This window comes from Neolamprologus multifasciatus, chromosome 15 (assembly GCF_963576455.1).
Source record: "Neolamprologus multifasciatus chromosome 15, fNeoMul1.2, whole genome shotgun sequence".
Classification (NCBI taxonomy): domain Eukaryota; kingdom Metazoa; phylum Chordata; class Actinopteri; order Cichliformes; family Cichlidae; genus Neolamprologus; species Neolamprologus multifasciatus.
Window position 1 is genome coordinate 192,657 of NC_140453.1, and position 12,102 is coordinate 204,758.

Here is a 12,102-nt window from a genome sequence, read left to right on the forward strand (position 1 = left end):
GAAGACAGGGAGCAGGAAGTCAGGAAGGTGGCTTTCTCCCCCTTGTTCGACCCCTGAGGAAACAGGTGTTTTCTGCTCTTGGTTTGAAAAGCTTGAGCAGAGAAAAAAACGAGCTGTGTGGGATGGAGGAGGTCACATCTGTCACCTGTGCAGACAGCAACTCGCTCTGAAAGTGGCTCAGCATCAAGCTAGGCGCTTAATATCTTTGTATTGGAAGAAAGTGGATGTACCCTCAAGTCATATGTGGGTGAAGGAGATGGCGTCATGTATTGTATTGGAACGACTTACTTATATTGTCAGAGGAAAGGGAGTAGATTTTGAAGAAATATGGTTACCTTTAACTGAGTTTCTGAGACATTATGAAGAGAATTAATTTAGAAAGTGATACTTGGTGCTGAGTTTTGGGTTTCTTTGTGTGTGTGTGTGGTTTTTTTGTTTTGTTTTGTTTTGTTTTTTTTGTTTTATTTTTCGTTCGCATCTTGCTTTGTTTGTTTTACCCATGCTGTGCATCGGTTTTGTTTTATTTTATTATTTATTTATTTATTTTTATTATTATTGTTGTTGTTTCTTTTAATTTATATTTGTTTATTTTGGGGACTATGTTCTTTAATATAAATCTCATGTTAATTGTACTATTATTCTTTGCTTGTTCTGTAATATAAAATTCAATAAACATAATGTTTAAAAAAAAAAAAAAAAAAAAAGTGGCTCAGCATTATTTGTTTGAAAACTGGCAAACTTCGAGCAAGAGTGAAATTCCTAGTGTTGGGTCAGGGTCGGCTTTCAGCGCTCCCGATGAACACAGGTCATAAATTCATTCAACTCTAAGGTCTTTGCCTGTGTAATGATTTCTTCAGCTTTTTCTTGCTGTCGCTCAAACTGTTGCTGTGAGAATCAAAACGATAACGCAAAGAAGCCGAAGCCAAATAAATAAGCTGAAAATGTTAAAGTCACATGCAAAGACCTGACGCAGGACCTGAGAGGTGGATCTGGCCCCTTGATCCAGCTACTGTGGAAGGCCGTCAATAAGGTGGCAGGAGGTAGATCCCTGAGCCATCTGTAAAGGACGGTGCTGTCATGGTTTGGGATGAATTTCAGTCTGTGGCAGCTTGTTGAAATTATGAACACAGAAAAGTATCGTCAGATTTTATCCACCAAGCAGTCGAAAGTGTCGGTAAAAGCTCTTATTTTTCAGCTTGGCAATGGTTGCAAAGACACTAAAAGCATTACAGTATTCAGATCACAAAAAACAAAATGGGATCAGTCATGGATTGGCCTCCCCAGAAGCTGCACCTCAGCATGATTGTAGGATTGTCATGAAGAAAAGGCTGCCGATATCCTGAAGAACTGCTTCCCAAGCCTTTTAGGCTCTTTTGAAGAATAACGGCGGTCATAACAAATATCGACTTTCAAGCCCAGTAGAAATGTTCAAACTCTTTTCACACCAGCTGGTTTCAGTAAATCGCTGCACCCATTTGTCATTTTCCTATCAAGACAAAGACACGAGGGCTGGCTTGAGACGTTTGCACAGTACTGCATATAAAAGTCATGTATGGAAGTTTTTTCTACTATTGCTGATGTATCATATCAGTGAATTTGCAAAGTGTATAACTATCCTTCCCCCCTTCAGCTTACTCACCATTTATTCTTTGGTAATACAAAAGCGACTGGTTGGCTAATGCGTGTTCTCTATTAGACGAGTGAAACCACGGCTGCAGCTCCTTTTTGGTGTTTGTGTGCCAAAGTGATCTCTGCTGTAACTACAGCCCTGAGGTGTAGCCCCGCCTTCTTCATCGGGTTCAATGATGTCATGTAAGGAATTTTCCCAAGATGTAAGATTTCTTTAAAAAAATAAAAATAATATTTTTTACCACCACCTGTTATTCTGAATGTTAGAAAAGCTGTAAGTGGACCCGTGTGAGAAAGCGCACACCTACAATCAAATCAGATCGTTATTGTGTAAATCACGTGTACGTACGTTTAAATCCAGCCTGTGACCTCGAGCCGTGTAACAGATCGCACCGAAGGCGCCAGCCACTGAGACGATGAAACAGGTGCACACGCCACGACTCCCGAGTGAAGTCTGCTCTGATTGTGTGTCTGTTAATGTGTCTCTGTCTGTGTGTGTTTCTGTCTGTGTGCGTGTGTGTTAATGTTTGTGTGTCTGTTAATGTGTCTGTCTGTGTGTGTCTCTGTGTGCGTGTGTGTCTGTTAATGTGTCTCTGTCTGTGTGCATGTGTGTCTCTGTCTGTCTGTGTGTCTGTCTGTGTGTGTGTCTGTGTGTCTGTCTGTCTGTGTGTGTCTGTGTGTGTGTGTGTCTGTGCGCACACATACACACAACAGCAGCATGTTTTTGTTCCTTAAAAACGACACTTTAATCACGCAGCTTTTCTCTGAGCGTGTGGCAACAGGAGTACACTGGGAAGTTAACACGACTCCAGCACATACAAAAAGGTGACACAAAGCAACAGAGGCGACTTCCTGTCGGTGTGAATGGCTGCTGCGTGTTTAACACACGATTTAAAAACATGAAGAATAAAAAACGACCATTCGCACAGTGATGACGCAGCTTCATCAGTAGTGTTTGTTTCACTGTTAAAAACAACAATCACTGAAACGCTGGTGAGTACAAAAACAAAACTGAATACATGTAGTGAGTCTTCATGAAACACTGAGGCACTTGGTCAACACTTGTACGATTGCACAACATTTCTGGACTTTTGGTTTGTGATGCCGACTTATTGTCAGCACAAGCTTTCAGGAGAGGGATTGGTGCTTATTGCGAGAGGAGGCACGCCGGCTTCGCTTTTTGGCACGTCTGACGCTGAACTGCATTTCATTTTCAACGTCCTGTTAAAACAGCTGAGTTTCTTTGGAGAGGCAGAGGCCGCCCGCTCTCTTTTTGAGTCCCGCTTGCACGTCTTAACGATCTCTTCCCGTGTGACGGGAATACTGTCCGGCTTGTCCTGGTTGCCAGGGACATCCACGTGCATTGCTGTTTCAGTTCTTGTGGTGGGTGTGTCATCACCACGATAACGGCTGGTGTCCGTTGCACATTCGTGGCAGCTTTTGTGTAAGGAGCCTGCAGAGGGGGAGGGGCTTTGAGGCTGTGCTGTGGTGCTGATATTTTGGCTACTGTCAGGTAATGACACTTCATGCCGATGAACTATGACCTCTCCAGCAGTCTCAGAATCAGAGCCAGGTCCTGGATCCGGGCCAGCGTCCTGCTTTGGGCTCGTGAATCTCTGGTCTCCTACGGCAGCCTGCAGGGCCGCAGTATGAACACAGTGCTTCCTGAGGTGACAGGTGTGGGGAGCTCCTTGCCTGGGGGTCACCAATCTCCCCTGTGAGCAGTGGTGGAAATGAGTGAGTGGACAGTGGAAGTAGTGCATACTGCACTCCACGCGTTTGTAGGCTGGGTCCCGGTTTGTTGGTAAAAGGCTCGCGTTTTGTTTGCTGAGGGGGCTTCCTGAGAGCGGGAAGAGCTGAGAGGTTGGAGGGCGAGAATCCGGCGCACAGGAATGTGGGCTCCACTGCTGAAGCAGGTGATCCCCACATGTGCAGCTGGTGTTTTGCGAGTACTGGCACCTGCACGGCGTGCTCAGCGTGGCTACGTGCCCATTCTCAGATCCTCTTTCTTCTGTGTTCGAGTAATGAATGTTGGAAAAAGGAGCAGCGTGGTGCTGAGGAGGAACTCTGTTATAAAGCTGAGTGCTGGCATCGTGCCCTTCGTGCAGTTTATCCTCCGTTGTTTGACTGGATGCTAAAGGCTCCAGCTCATAATGCTCCACCTCACCGCCCCTGCTGTCCAGCTGGTATTTCGCCAGACCAGAACTCTTCCCCGGGGGCGAGGGGCTGCTGGATGTGGTTTCGGTGAAGGCCTGACACTGCAGTTTTTTGGGCAGCGGTATCTGGCCACAGGTGCCCTGGGGCCCCAGGCAGCGGCACATGCACTGAAAAAAGAAGGTGGCAAAGGCCCAGCTGATGCACATGATCAGCATCATGAACATGCCCAGCTGCGTGTAGGCCAGGACAGTCGACGGCATCATCATTGCGCCGGCAACAAAGGTGGTTAGTGCTGCCATTGCAATAGCAGAACCCATCCGACTGAGGGAAAATATCACCTTTCCCTCACGGTCCGGCTCTGGGGCAAGTCGGTAGGCCACGCCGTAGTGGACAGCAAAGTCCACCGACAGCCCGACCGCCACTGAAATGGTCACAGACTCCAAGACATTGAGCTCCCAGCCCAGAAGCACCAGAGAGCCTACTGTGACAAATATGGTCCCTGCAATGGACAGGATGGCGTACAGGCTGATGATGAAATTCCAGGTGGTCAGGAGCATGACGCTGAAAGCAACAGCCACCGACAGCGCCATAGCGATCAGAGTCCCATCTGACAGGCTGTCCTGGAGGTCATAAAACTCCAGGTTGCTCACAAACCAGCCGTAGCTGAGGCCTGCTGGGGCGTAGCGAAGCTCCTCCTCGATCCAGGCATCCACCTAAAACAGAAAGACATTGCTAACGTTATAAAATATCTTGTTTCACCAGTGGAGATGTGTCCAGGGGATGCTGGGCTGTGCATACCTCACGGTAGAACTGGTACATCTTCTCATAGGCCAATGTGAAGAGGAAGGTGCTCTGGAACTCTAAAACAATGGCTCTGATGGTGTCGTTGATGTCAAATCGAGGTCCAGGGGTCTTGCTGTCAAGGTGGTAGTTAGTACTGCGATCCAGCTCCATGATGGCTCTTTTGATACACAACTCAAAGACATCCTGTTTGTATGGGAAGATGGACTGACTGCAGCAAGGGTAGACGGAGGCCTCGTCGCAGTCCTGGTTCTCCATCCACTGTTAAAAACAGAAGAGGTAAACCGGTCAGGTTGCTTTCTGAAACTTTATGGCTTAATTCATTCATGGCCAACGTCTAAAAGGACTGCAACTGAAAAATGAAAGACTTCCATCCACATGGATGTCTTGAAATAGCCTGTGTAACGATTTCTGAGAGAAGGGCTGAAGAATGAGACCTGCTCACTCCTCACCAGCACTCTTCGCTGTGCTCATCATGAACAAACAGTTCTCTGTGAAGGTTCATCCAGGTCATCGTAGTCTAAGGAGCTTGGAAAAGCGTCTGGACTTGTTTAAGTTGCTTGAAGACGTTTTGCTTCTCATCCGAGAAGCTTCTTCAGTTCTAAGGTCAAATGGTGGAGAGTCCCAGATTTAAACCCAGAGGAAGTATCCCCCCAAAGAGGGACAAAGGGACCCCTGATGATCCTCTACGTTTTGTCCCTTTGTCCCTCTTTGGGGGGATACTCCCACTGGGTTTAAATCTGGGACAAGTCCAGACGCTTTTCTTTCCAAGCTCCTTTTCAAAGTGATCGCTAGCGACACAGCTACGTTAGCATAAACACAGTGAAGCTGGAGGATGAACGCTAACTTCTTTCCACTCGATAAAAGTTAACATGAAGGTTCCTGATGGTTAGAGACAAATGCAATCACATGGCAGGATGCTGTAAACGGACCAAACTTCAGTCAGGAGAACAACTGAGAAAATCCATCCACAATACGAGGTTAGTCATTAATATACTGCTGCTGGGCTGCAGCTACACCGTAAGGTTTAAAAACTGAGCTTTGAAATGAACAGTGGTGATAAAAACCAAGCAAGGCCGACAGTGATCACTGCCTGTTTTTAGGGACTCGTTCAAGATACAACAGCCTGAATAAACGCAGAGTAGTTTGGACCGGGAAGCAGGCTTCACGCGTCATCACTTAAAGACCAGATAACAAGTCATTTTTCTATATAGCAGATGAGCTAATGCTAGCCGACTGTAAGAAAGTTTAATCTGATGAAGTCAATCAGCCCAAGTGAGAATTTAACAAACGGCAGGAGAACACCAACATCAGAAATGTGTTCAACTCTTAGAGTAATCGTTTCGGAGATCAATTGTGGTTTAATAACTTTATTATTTTATTGATTAAAAAGGTTCTTGAGGTTTGAGTTTGCTCCATATATCACGAGTACACATGCAGTACTGACCTGTTTGAACGTCTCGATGAAGCAGCTGGTGAAGTCCTGCTCTTCAGACTGAAAGACGAAGCTCTGGTTTCTCATTTTCTGGCAGAAGTTGAGGATCCAGACCTGAGATGCTGGACTGGCAATGTTGAAACTGCTATCCAGCATCAGCTTTCCTTTGTTTTTGGGGTTCAGGGGATCACCATTATCCACAGGGGTCACCCCCCAGATGATGGTAATGGGCATGTGGAGGTCCTCGCCATGATGGACTCTCTCAAACATGAAAAGCTTTTTGTACTCTGCATCATAGCGCTCAAATGGGTGAGAAGACCTGAAGACCTGAAACTCTGCCAGCTCCAAGGAGGGGAGCTTCATCTTTGGGTTTACACAAACCACATAGGCCCCGCCCACGGTCATGGCAAGAAACCAGAAGAGCCAGAGGTAGCGGAGCTTGATGACGATGCAGGGCAGCACCTTCTCGAAGAATATCCTCGACACCTCCGAAACCGTGAAGAGGCATTTGTTGGCCTTTTGGCAAAGACCGGCCCAGAACATCTGCGTGCAACAACCCGTCTGCTGGTGCTGAGGCTTAGCGCAGAGGAACATGTTCGGCAGGTAGCGTTCATGTAGCACCACCACGGCGGGCAGCCATGTCACCATTAAAATATAGTTGACCAATATGGCAGTGCCAGCGTAGACTCCGAAGCAGCGGATGGCAGTGATGTTGCTGACATAGTTGGCGTAAAAAGCAGCAGCAGTGGTGAAGCTGGTGACAAACATAGAGAGCGCCGCGTGTTGAAGGGTCACGCCGACCGTCTCTGCCAGCTCGGCGTGAGGCTTATCGAACTTCGTGTAGTTCCACACGTCACAAAGCACAAAGGCGTCATCTGCACCGATACCCACCAGGATGATGAGGGCTGTGAGGTTCATGAAGGGGAAGAACTCGAAGTTGAAAACCATTCGGTAGAGAAAGTATGACACAATCAGCGAGCTGATGATGGCTATTATTGTCATGAGCGTGATGAAAACTGACCGCGTGTACACGCACATGACCAGCAGGACGATCACTATGGCTATGGCAGGATACACCGTGTCTGTGAGGAGGTAGTCCTGAAAGAGGTCGTGTTTAATGCCGAACTCGATCCCTGTGACCGTGGTGATGCCGTCGGAGGCGTTCCAGTTCTCGAAATTGTCCAGGTAAATGTTCATCATAGACTCGCCTTTCTCCGTGGGGGAAAAGAGCATGCTGTACTTGAGCACAGGCGGAGGGTACTCCAGGCTCTTGGGACTCAGGAAGTCTTTGTCTACCAGAAAGTGAAAGATCTGGTAGATGGCGTTGTATTTCGTACACTTGCGGGGCACACTGGCACACTTTAGCTGGTCTTTCCGCCGCAGGGTCATGTCCCAGCAGTCGGGTCCCAGAGTGCCGTTGTGATAGTATTTGGCACACGAGCGCAGGATCTTGAGCGTGTGCGATACGTCTCGTTCTGTAATCTTCTGGCAGGATGACCTGTTGTTGAGGACGGCGATGTAGTTGCCTAGCGTCCAGCTGGGGCAGCAGGAGTCAGCATTGGTGCGCTGACAAAGATTCCAGTAGTCCCGGTGGGAACGCACCTGAGGACGGAAAGAATGAATAAATACGCGAAAACAAGCAGGAGTGTAACAGAAAAACATTCACACAACTGGAATGATGCCAGCATACTCTTGCGTTGTCCAGATTGCACATGGATTTGATGGCCTGAATACTCCACAGGTTCTTCCCTTCAGCTGACGAGAACACCACTCTAGAATAACTGTCACCTGCAGAAAGGATGGCATAGTCAAGTTTCCCATTGTACACAAGACAAAAAATAATTTGACCACCTGGCAAAGATCCTGTTCACTTCCATGAGCCACAGTAAAAAGCACAACTATTCCATGTCTGCTCATCCTTATATAAAGCCATAAAGCTTTCTGGGAGTTGTGTGGGATGAGGCAGAGCCTTCAGTTTTCAGGCCCCTCTTCTGTGGAACCAGCTTCCAGTTTGGATTCAGGAGACAGACACTATCTCTACTTTCAAGATTAGGCTTCAAACTTTCCTTTTTGCTAAAGCATATAGTTAGGGCTGGACCAGGTGACCCTGAATCCTCCCTTAGTTATGCTGCAATAGACGTAGGCTGCCGGGGATTCCCATGATGCATTGAGTTTTTCCTTTCCAGTCACCTTTCTCACTCACTATGTGTTAACAGACCTCTCTGCATTGAATCATATCTGTTATTAACCTCTGTCTCTCTGCCACAGCATGTCTTTATCCTGTCTTCCTTCTCTCACCCCAACCAATCACAGCAGATGGCCCCACCCCTCCCTGAGCCTGGTTCTGTTGGAGGTTTCTTCCTGTTAAAAGGGAGTTTTTCCTTCCCACTGTCGCCAAAGTGCTGCTCATAGGGGGTCATATGATTGTTGGGTTTTTCTCTGTATCTATGAAGCGCCTTGAGGCGGCTTTTGTTGTGATTTGGCGCTATATAAATAAAATTGAATTGGACTAGTATAATTCTTCCTGTTCTCCATTGTCCTGAAGCTTACCTGGCACATCACAGAAGAACTCTTTGCTGAAGTCCCACTCAGCTTGCCGTTTGTCTCTGTCAAAGTGATCTTTGGGCCGCCTGGGCTCTTGGTGACTGGAACAGTAGAAGGAGAATAAGCAAACATCTGGAGCACTGAACTAAGGCGCTGAACAGGATGTGAATTTTACACAAAATACCTTGATGTCACTGGGAAGTGCTAGACCATTCTGTGTAATCTATGAAGCTTTGCATGATTCATAGCTCAGTATTATAAAATCATCAGCCCTGGGTTAAGTTTCCTTCCCCACCCCTTTGAACCAGATATGTGATTGGCTACTCCTCACAAACAGAAGCTTTGCACAGCGGCAGGGCAGCGTTCCTGCACTTCCAGCCAGAGTTGGGCATGAAATCACCTTTGGCATCAGAAAGGAAAAAACAGACCCCCCCCAAAATAAATAAATAAATAAATAAATATCTGACTGTTTAGACCAGTCCAAGTTGTATGGTCATCCACCACTGTAACAGTACACACTCAGTGGCCACCTTATTTGACGCACCTTTGTGACTGGACATTTGTATTAATCAATCACATGACTGCAGCTCAGTGCATTAAGGCTTGTAGACTCGGTGAAGATGGTGATCATGGGATGAAACCAGATTTTGCAGAAGGCCATATGCAAATATTTCATTTTGTTTCTTGAATGAAACACTTCAAATTTAGCAAAATGCCTAAAAAACAAAACAAATGATTCATTCGAAAAATTTCAGTTTCAGATCACAACAACATCTAAAGTATCCTGTCCTTCTTATGTTATCCTGAAACACACATTGACATTTTGTTTGAGGCCGCTGTTGTTGTAAAATTAACTTTATTTCATAGAGTTAATTCCTAACATTCCTATTATTGTTTTATATGGTTATTATTGTTTTACTTTTTAATGGCATTTTTATATTGTTCAGTTTCCTCGGCACACTTTGGGCCACTTGGTGAGCAACAGCCAGAAGAAATGTAGTATTTCTGAAGCTAAACGTGGCCCCAACCTGGTACTAGCTAAATGTAACTAACAAAATGACCAGTGAGTCTATAATAACATAGCTAGCTAACATTACAGCTGAACTATTGGAGATACCATTTCCGTTAAGTTCTGTCAGGGCAGAGAGCTCCTGAACAATGAGAGCAAAAATGTGTCACTTGGTACTTAAATGTGTTCAGGCTGTCACTTGGTGTTCGCTCGCTCTGTGGTATAGTATCGCTTCCTGTTCCTGCTCAAACACAGTGGTGTTTCTGAGTAGCTTATTTGCTTAGCAGTTTAATTAACAACTTTTAAATACATTCTTTTTTCACAGTATAATCTTCACGTGCTTCATCCGAAGCACACTTTCTGTGTACTCACTACCTAATTTATAGTATTCACTCACTGTCTCTGTACTGTTTCGCTAGCTTAGCTCGTAGCCGACCCGTTAGCACCATGGCTACTTCACCTGTCCCTTCTACACTTTCTTGCTCATTGTGTCAGATGTTTAGTTACTCCTCGGCCTCCTTTAGCAGTAATGATATCTGTAACAAATGTAGCATATTTGCAGCTCTGGAGGCCAGGATTACTGAACTGGAGACTCGGCTTTGCACCCTGCTCTCACCCTTAGCTAGCCAGGCCCCTGTAGCTGGTGCAGCCGAAGATAGCGTAGGCCCCGCTAGCTGTTCCCCGGCAGACCCCAAGCAGCTGGGGAAAGGCTGGGTAACGGTGAGGAGGAAGCGTAGTCCTAAACAGAAGCCCCAGGTACACCACCAACCCGTTCATGTGTCTAACCGTTTTTCCCCACTCGGTGACACACCCGCTGGGGGTCAAACTCTGGTAATTGGTGATTCTGTTCTCAGACATGTGAAGCTAGAGACACCAGCAACCATAGTCAATTGTCTTCCAGGGGCCAGAGCAGGCGACATTGAAGGAAATTTAAAACTGCTGGCTAAGGGTAAACGTAAATTCAATAAAATCATAATTCACGTCGGCAGTAATGACACCCGGTTACGCCAATCGGAGGTCACTAAAATCAATATTGAATCTGTGTGTAACTTTGCCAAAACAATGTCGGACTCTGTAGTTTTCTCTGGTCCCCTCCCCAATCAGACCAGGAGTGACATGTTTAGCCGCATGTTCTCCTTAAATTGCTGGCTGTCTGAGTGGTGTCCCAGAAACGATGTGGGCTTCATAGATAATTGGCAAACCTTCTGGAGGAAACCTGGTCTTGTTAGGAGAGATGGCATCCATCCCACTTTGGATGGAGCAGCTCTCATTTCTAGAAATATCGACAAATTTATTAAACCCCTCAAAACATGACTATCCAGAGTTGGGACCAGGAAGCAGAGTTGCAGTCTTACACGCCTCTCTGCAGCTTCTCTCCTCCTGCTACCCCCCCAAAAACCCATCTCCATAGAGACTGTGTCAGCTTCCAAAAAGACAAAAAACAAACTAAAAACCAGCAACAAACAACTTAAACATTTACAAAGAAAGAACAATACAGTATCCACATCTGAACCAAAGAGTAAAACAGTGAAATGTGGATTATTAAATATTACGTCTCTCTCCTCCAAGTCTCTGTTAGTACATGACTTAATAATTGATCAACAAATTGATTTACTCTGCCTTACAGAAACCTGGTTGCAGCAGGATGATTATGTTAGTTTAAATGAATCAACACCCCCGAGTCATTCTAACTACCAGAAATCTCGAAGCACAGGCCGAGGGGGAGGTGTGGCAGCAATTTTTCACACCAGTCTATTAATCAATGAAAGACCAAGACAGACTGTTAATTCATTTGAAAGCCTGATGCTTAGCATTGTCCACCCCAGCTGTGAAACCAGTCTTACTTGTTATCATCTATCGTCCACCTGGGCCTTACACAGAGTTTCTGTCTGATTTCTCAGACTTTATATCTGATTTAGTTCTGAGCTCAGATAAAATAATTATTGTGGGTGATTTTAACATCCATGTAGATGCTAAAAATGACAGCCTCAACATGGCATTTAATCTGTTGTTAGACTCAATTGGTTTCTCTCAAAATGTAAAAGAACCCACCCACCACTTTAATCACACTCTAGATCTTGTTTTAACATATGGCATAGAAACTGAACATTTAACAGTGTTTCCTGAAAACCCTCTCCTGTCTGATCATTTCTTGATAACATTTACAATAATTGATTACGCAGCAGTGGAGAGTGGACTTTATCAAAGTAGATGTCTTTCTGAAAGCGCTGTAACTAAGTTTAAGAATACAATCCAGCCACTGTTATCATCGTCAATGCCCTGTACCAACACAGAGCAGAGCAGCTATCTGAACGCTACCCCAACAGAGGTCGATTATCTTGTTAATAATTTCACCTCCTCACTACGTACGACTCTGGATACTGTAGCTCCAGTGAAAACTAAGGTCTCTAATCAGAAGTACCTGACCCCGTGGTATAATTCTCAAACACGTACCCTAAAGCAGATGACTCGTAATCTGGAGAGGAAATGGCGTGTCACAAATTTAGAGGATCATCATTTAGCCTGG

At 45.7% G+C, this 12,102-nt stretch overlaps 1 protein-coding gene across 11 annotated transcripts in view; it reads right to left on the minus strand.

The window, feature by feature from the left end:
• Positions 1-2,350: 2,350 nt before the first annotated feature.
• disp1 (dispatched homolog 1 (Drosophila)) overlaps positions 2,351-12,102 on the minus strand; it is a 114,870-nt gene continuing 105,118 nt past the window's right edge. For all 11 annotated transcript variants that reach the window (XM_085132298.1, XM_085132296.1, XM_085132300.1 and 8 more), the window contains 5 exons: positions 8,573-8,667; positions 7,713-7,810; positions 6,035-7,624; positions 4,585-4,848; positions 2,351-4,499 (listed from right to left, as the gene is read on the minus strand). In XM_085132298.1, coding sequence (XP_084988424.1) covers positions 2,745-4,499; positions 4,585-4,848; positions 6,035-7,624; positions 7,713-7,810; positions 8,573-8,667 — 3,802 coding nt within the window. In that variant the 3' untranslated portion in view covers positions 2,351-2,744. The remainder of the gene's footprint in view (positions 4,500-4,584; positions 4,849-6,034; positions 7,625-7,712; positions 7,811-8,572; positions 8,668-12,102) is intronic.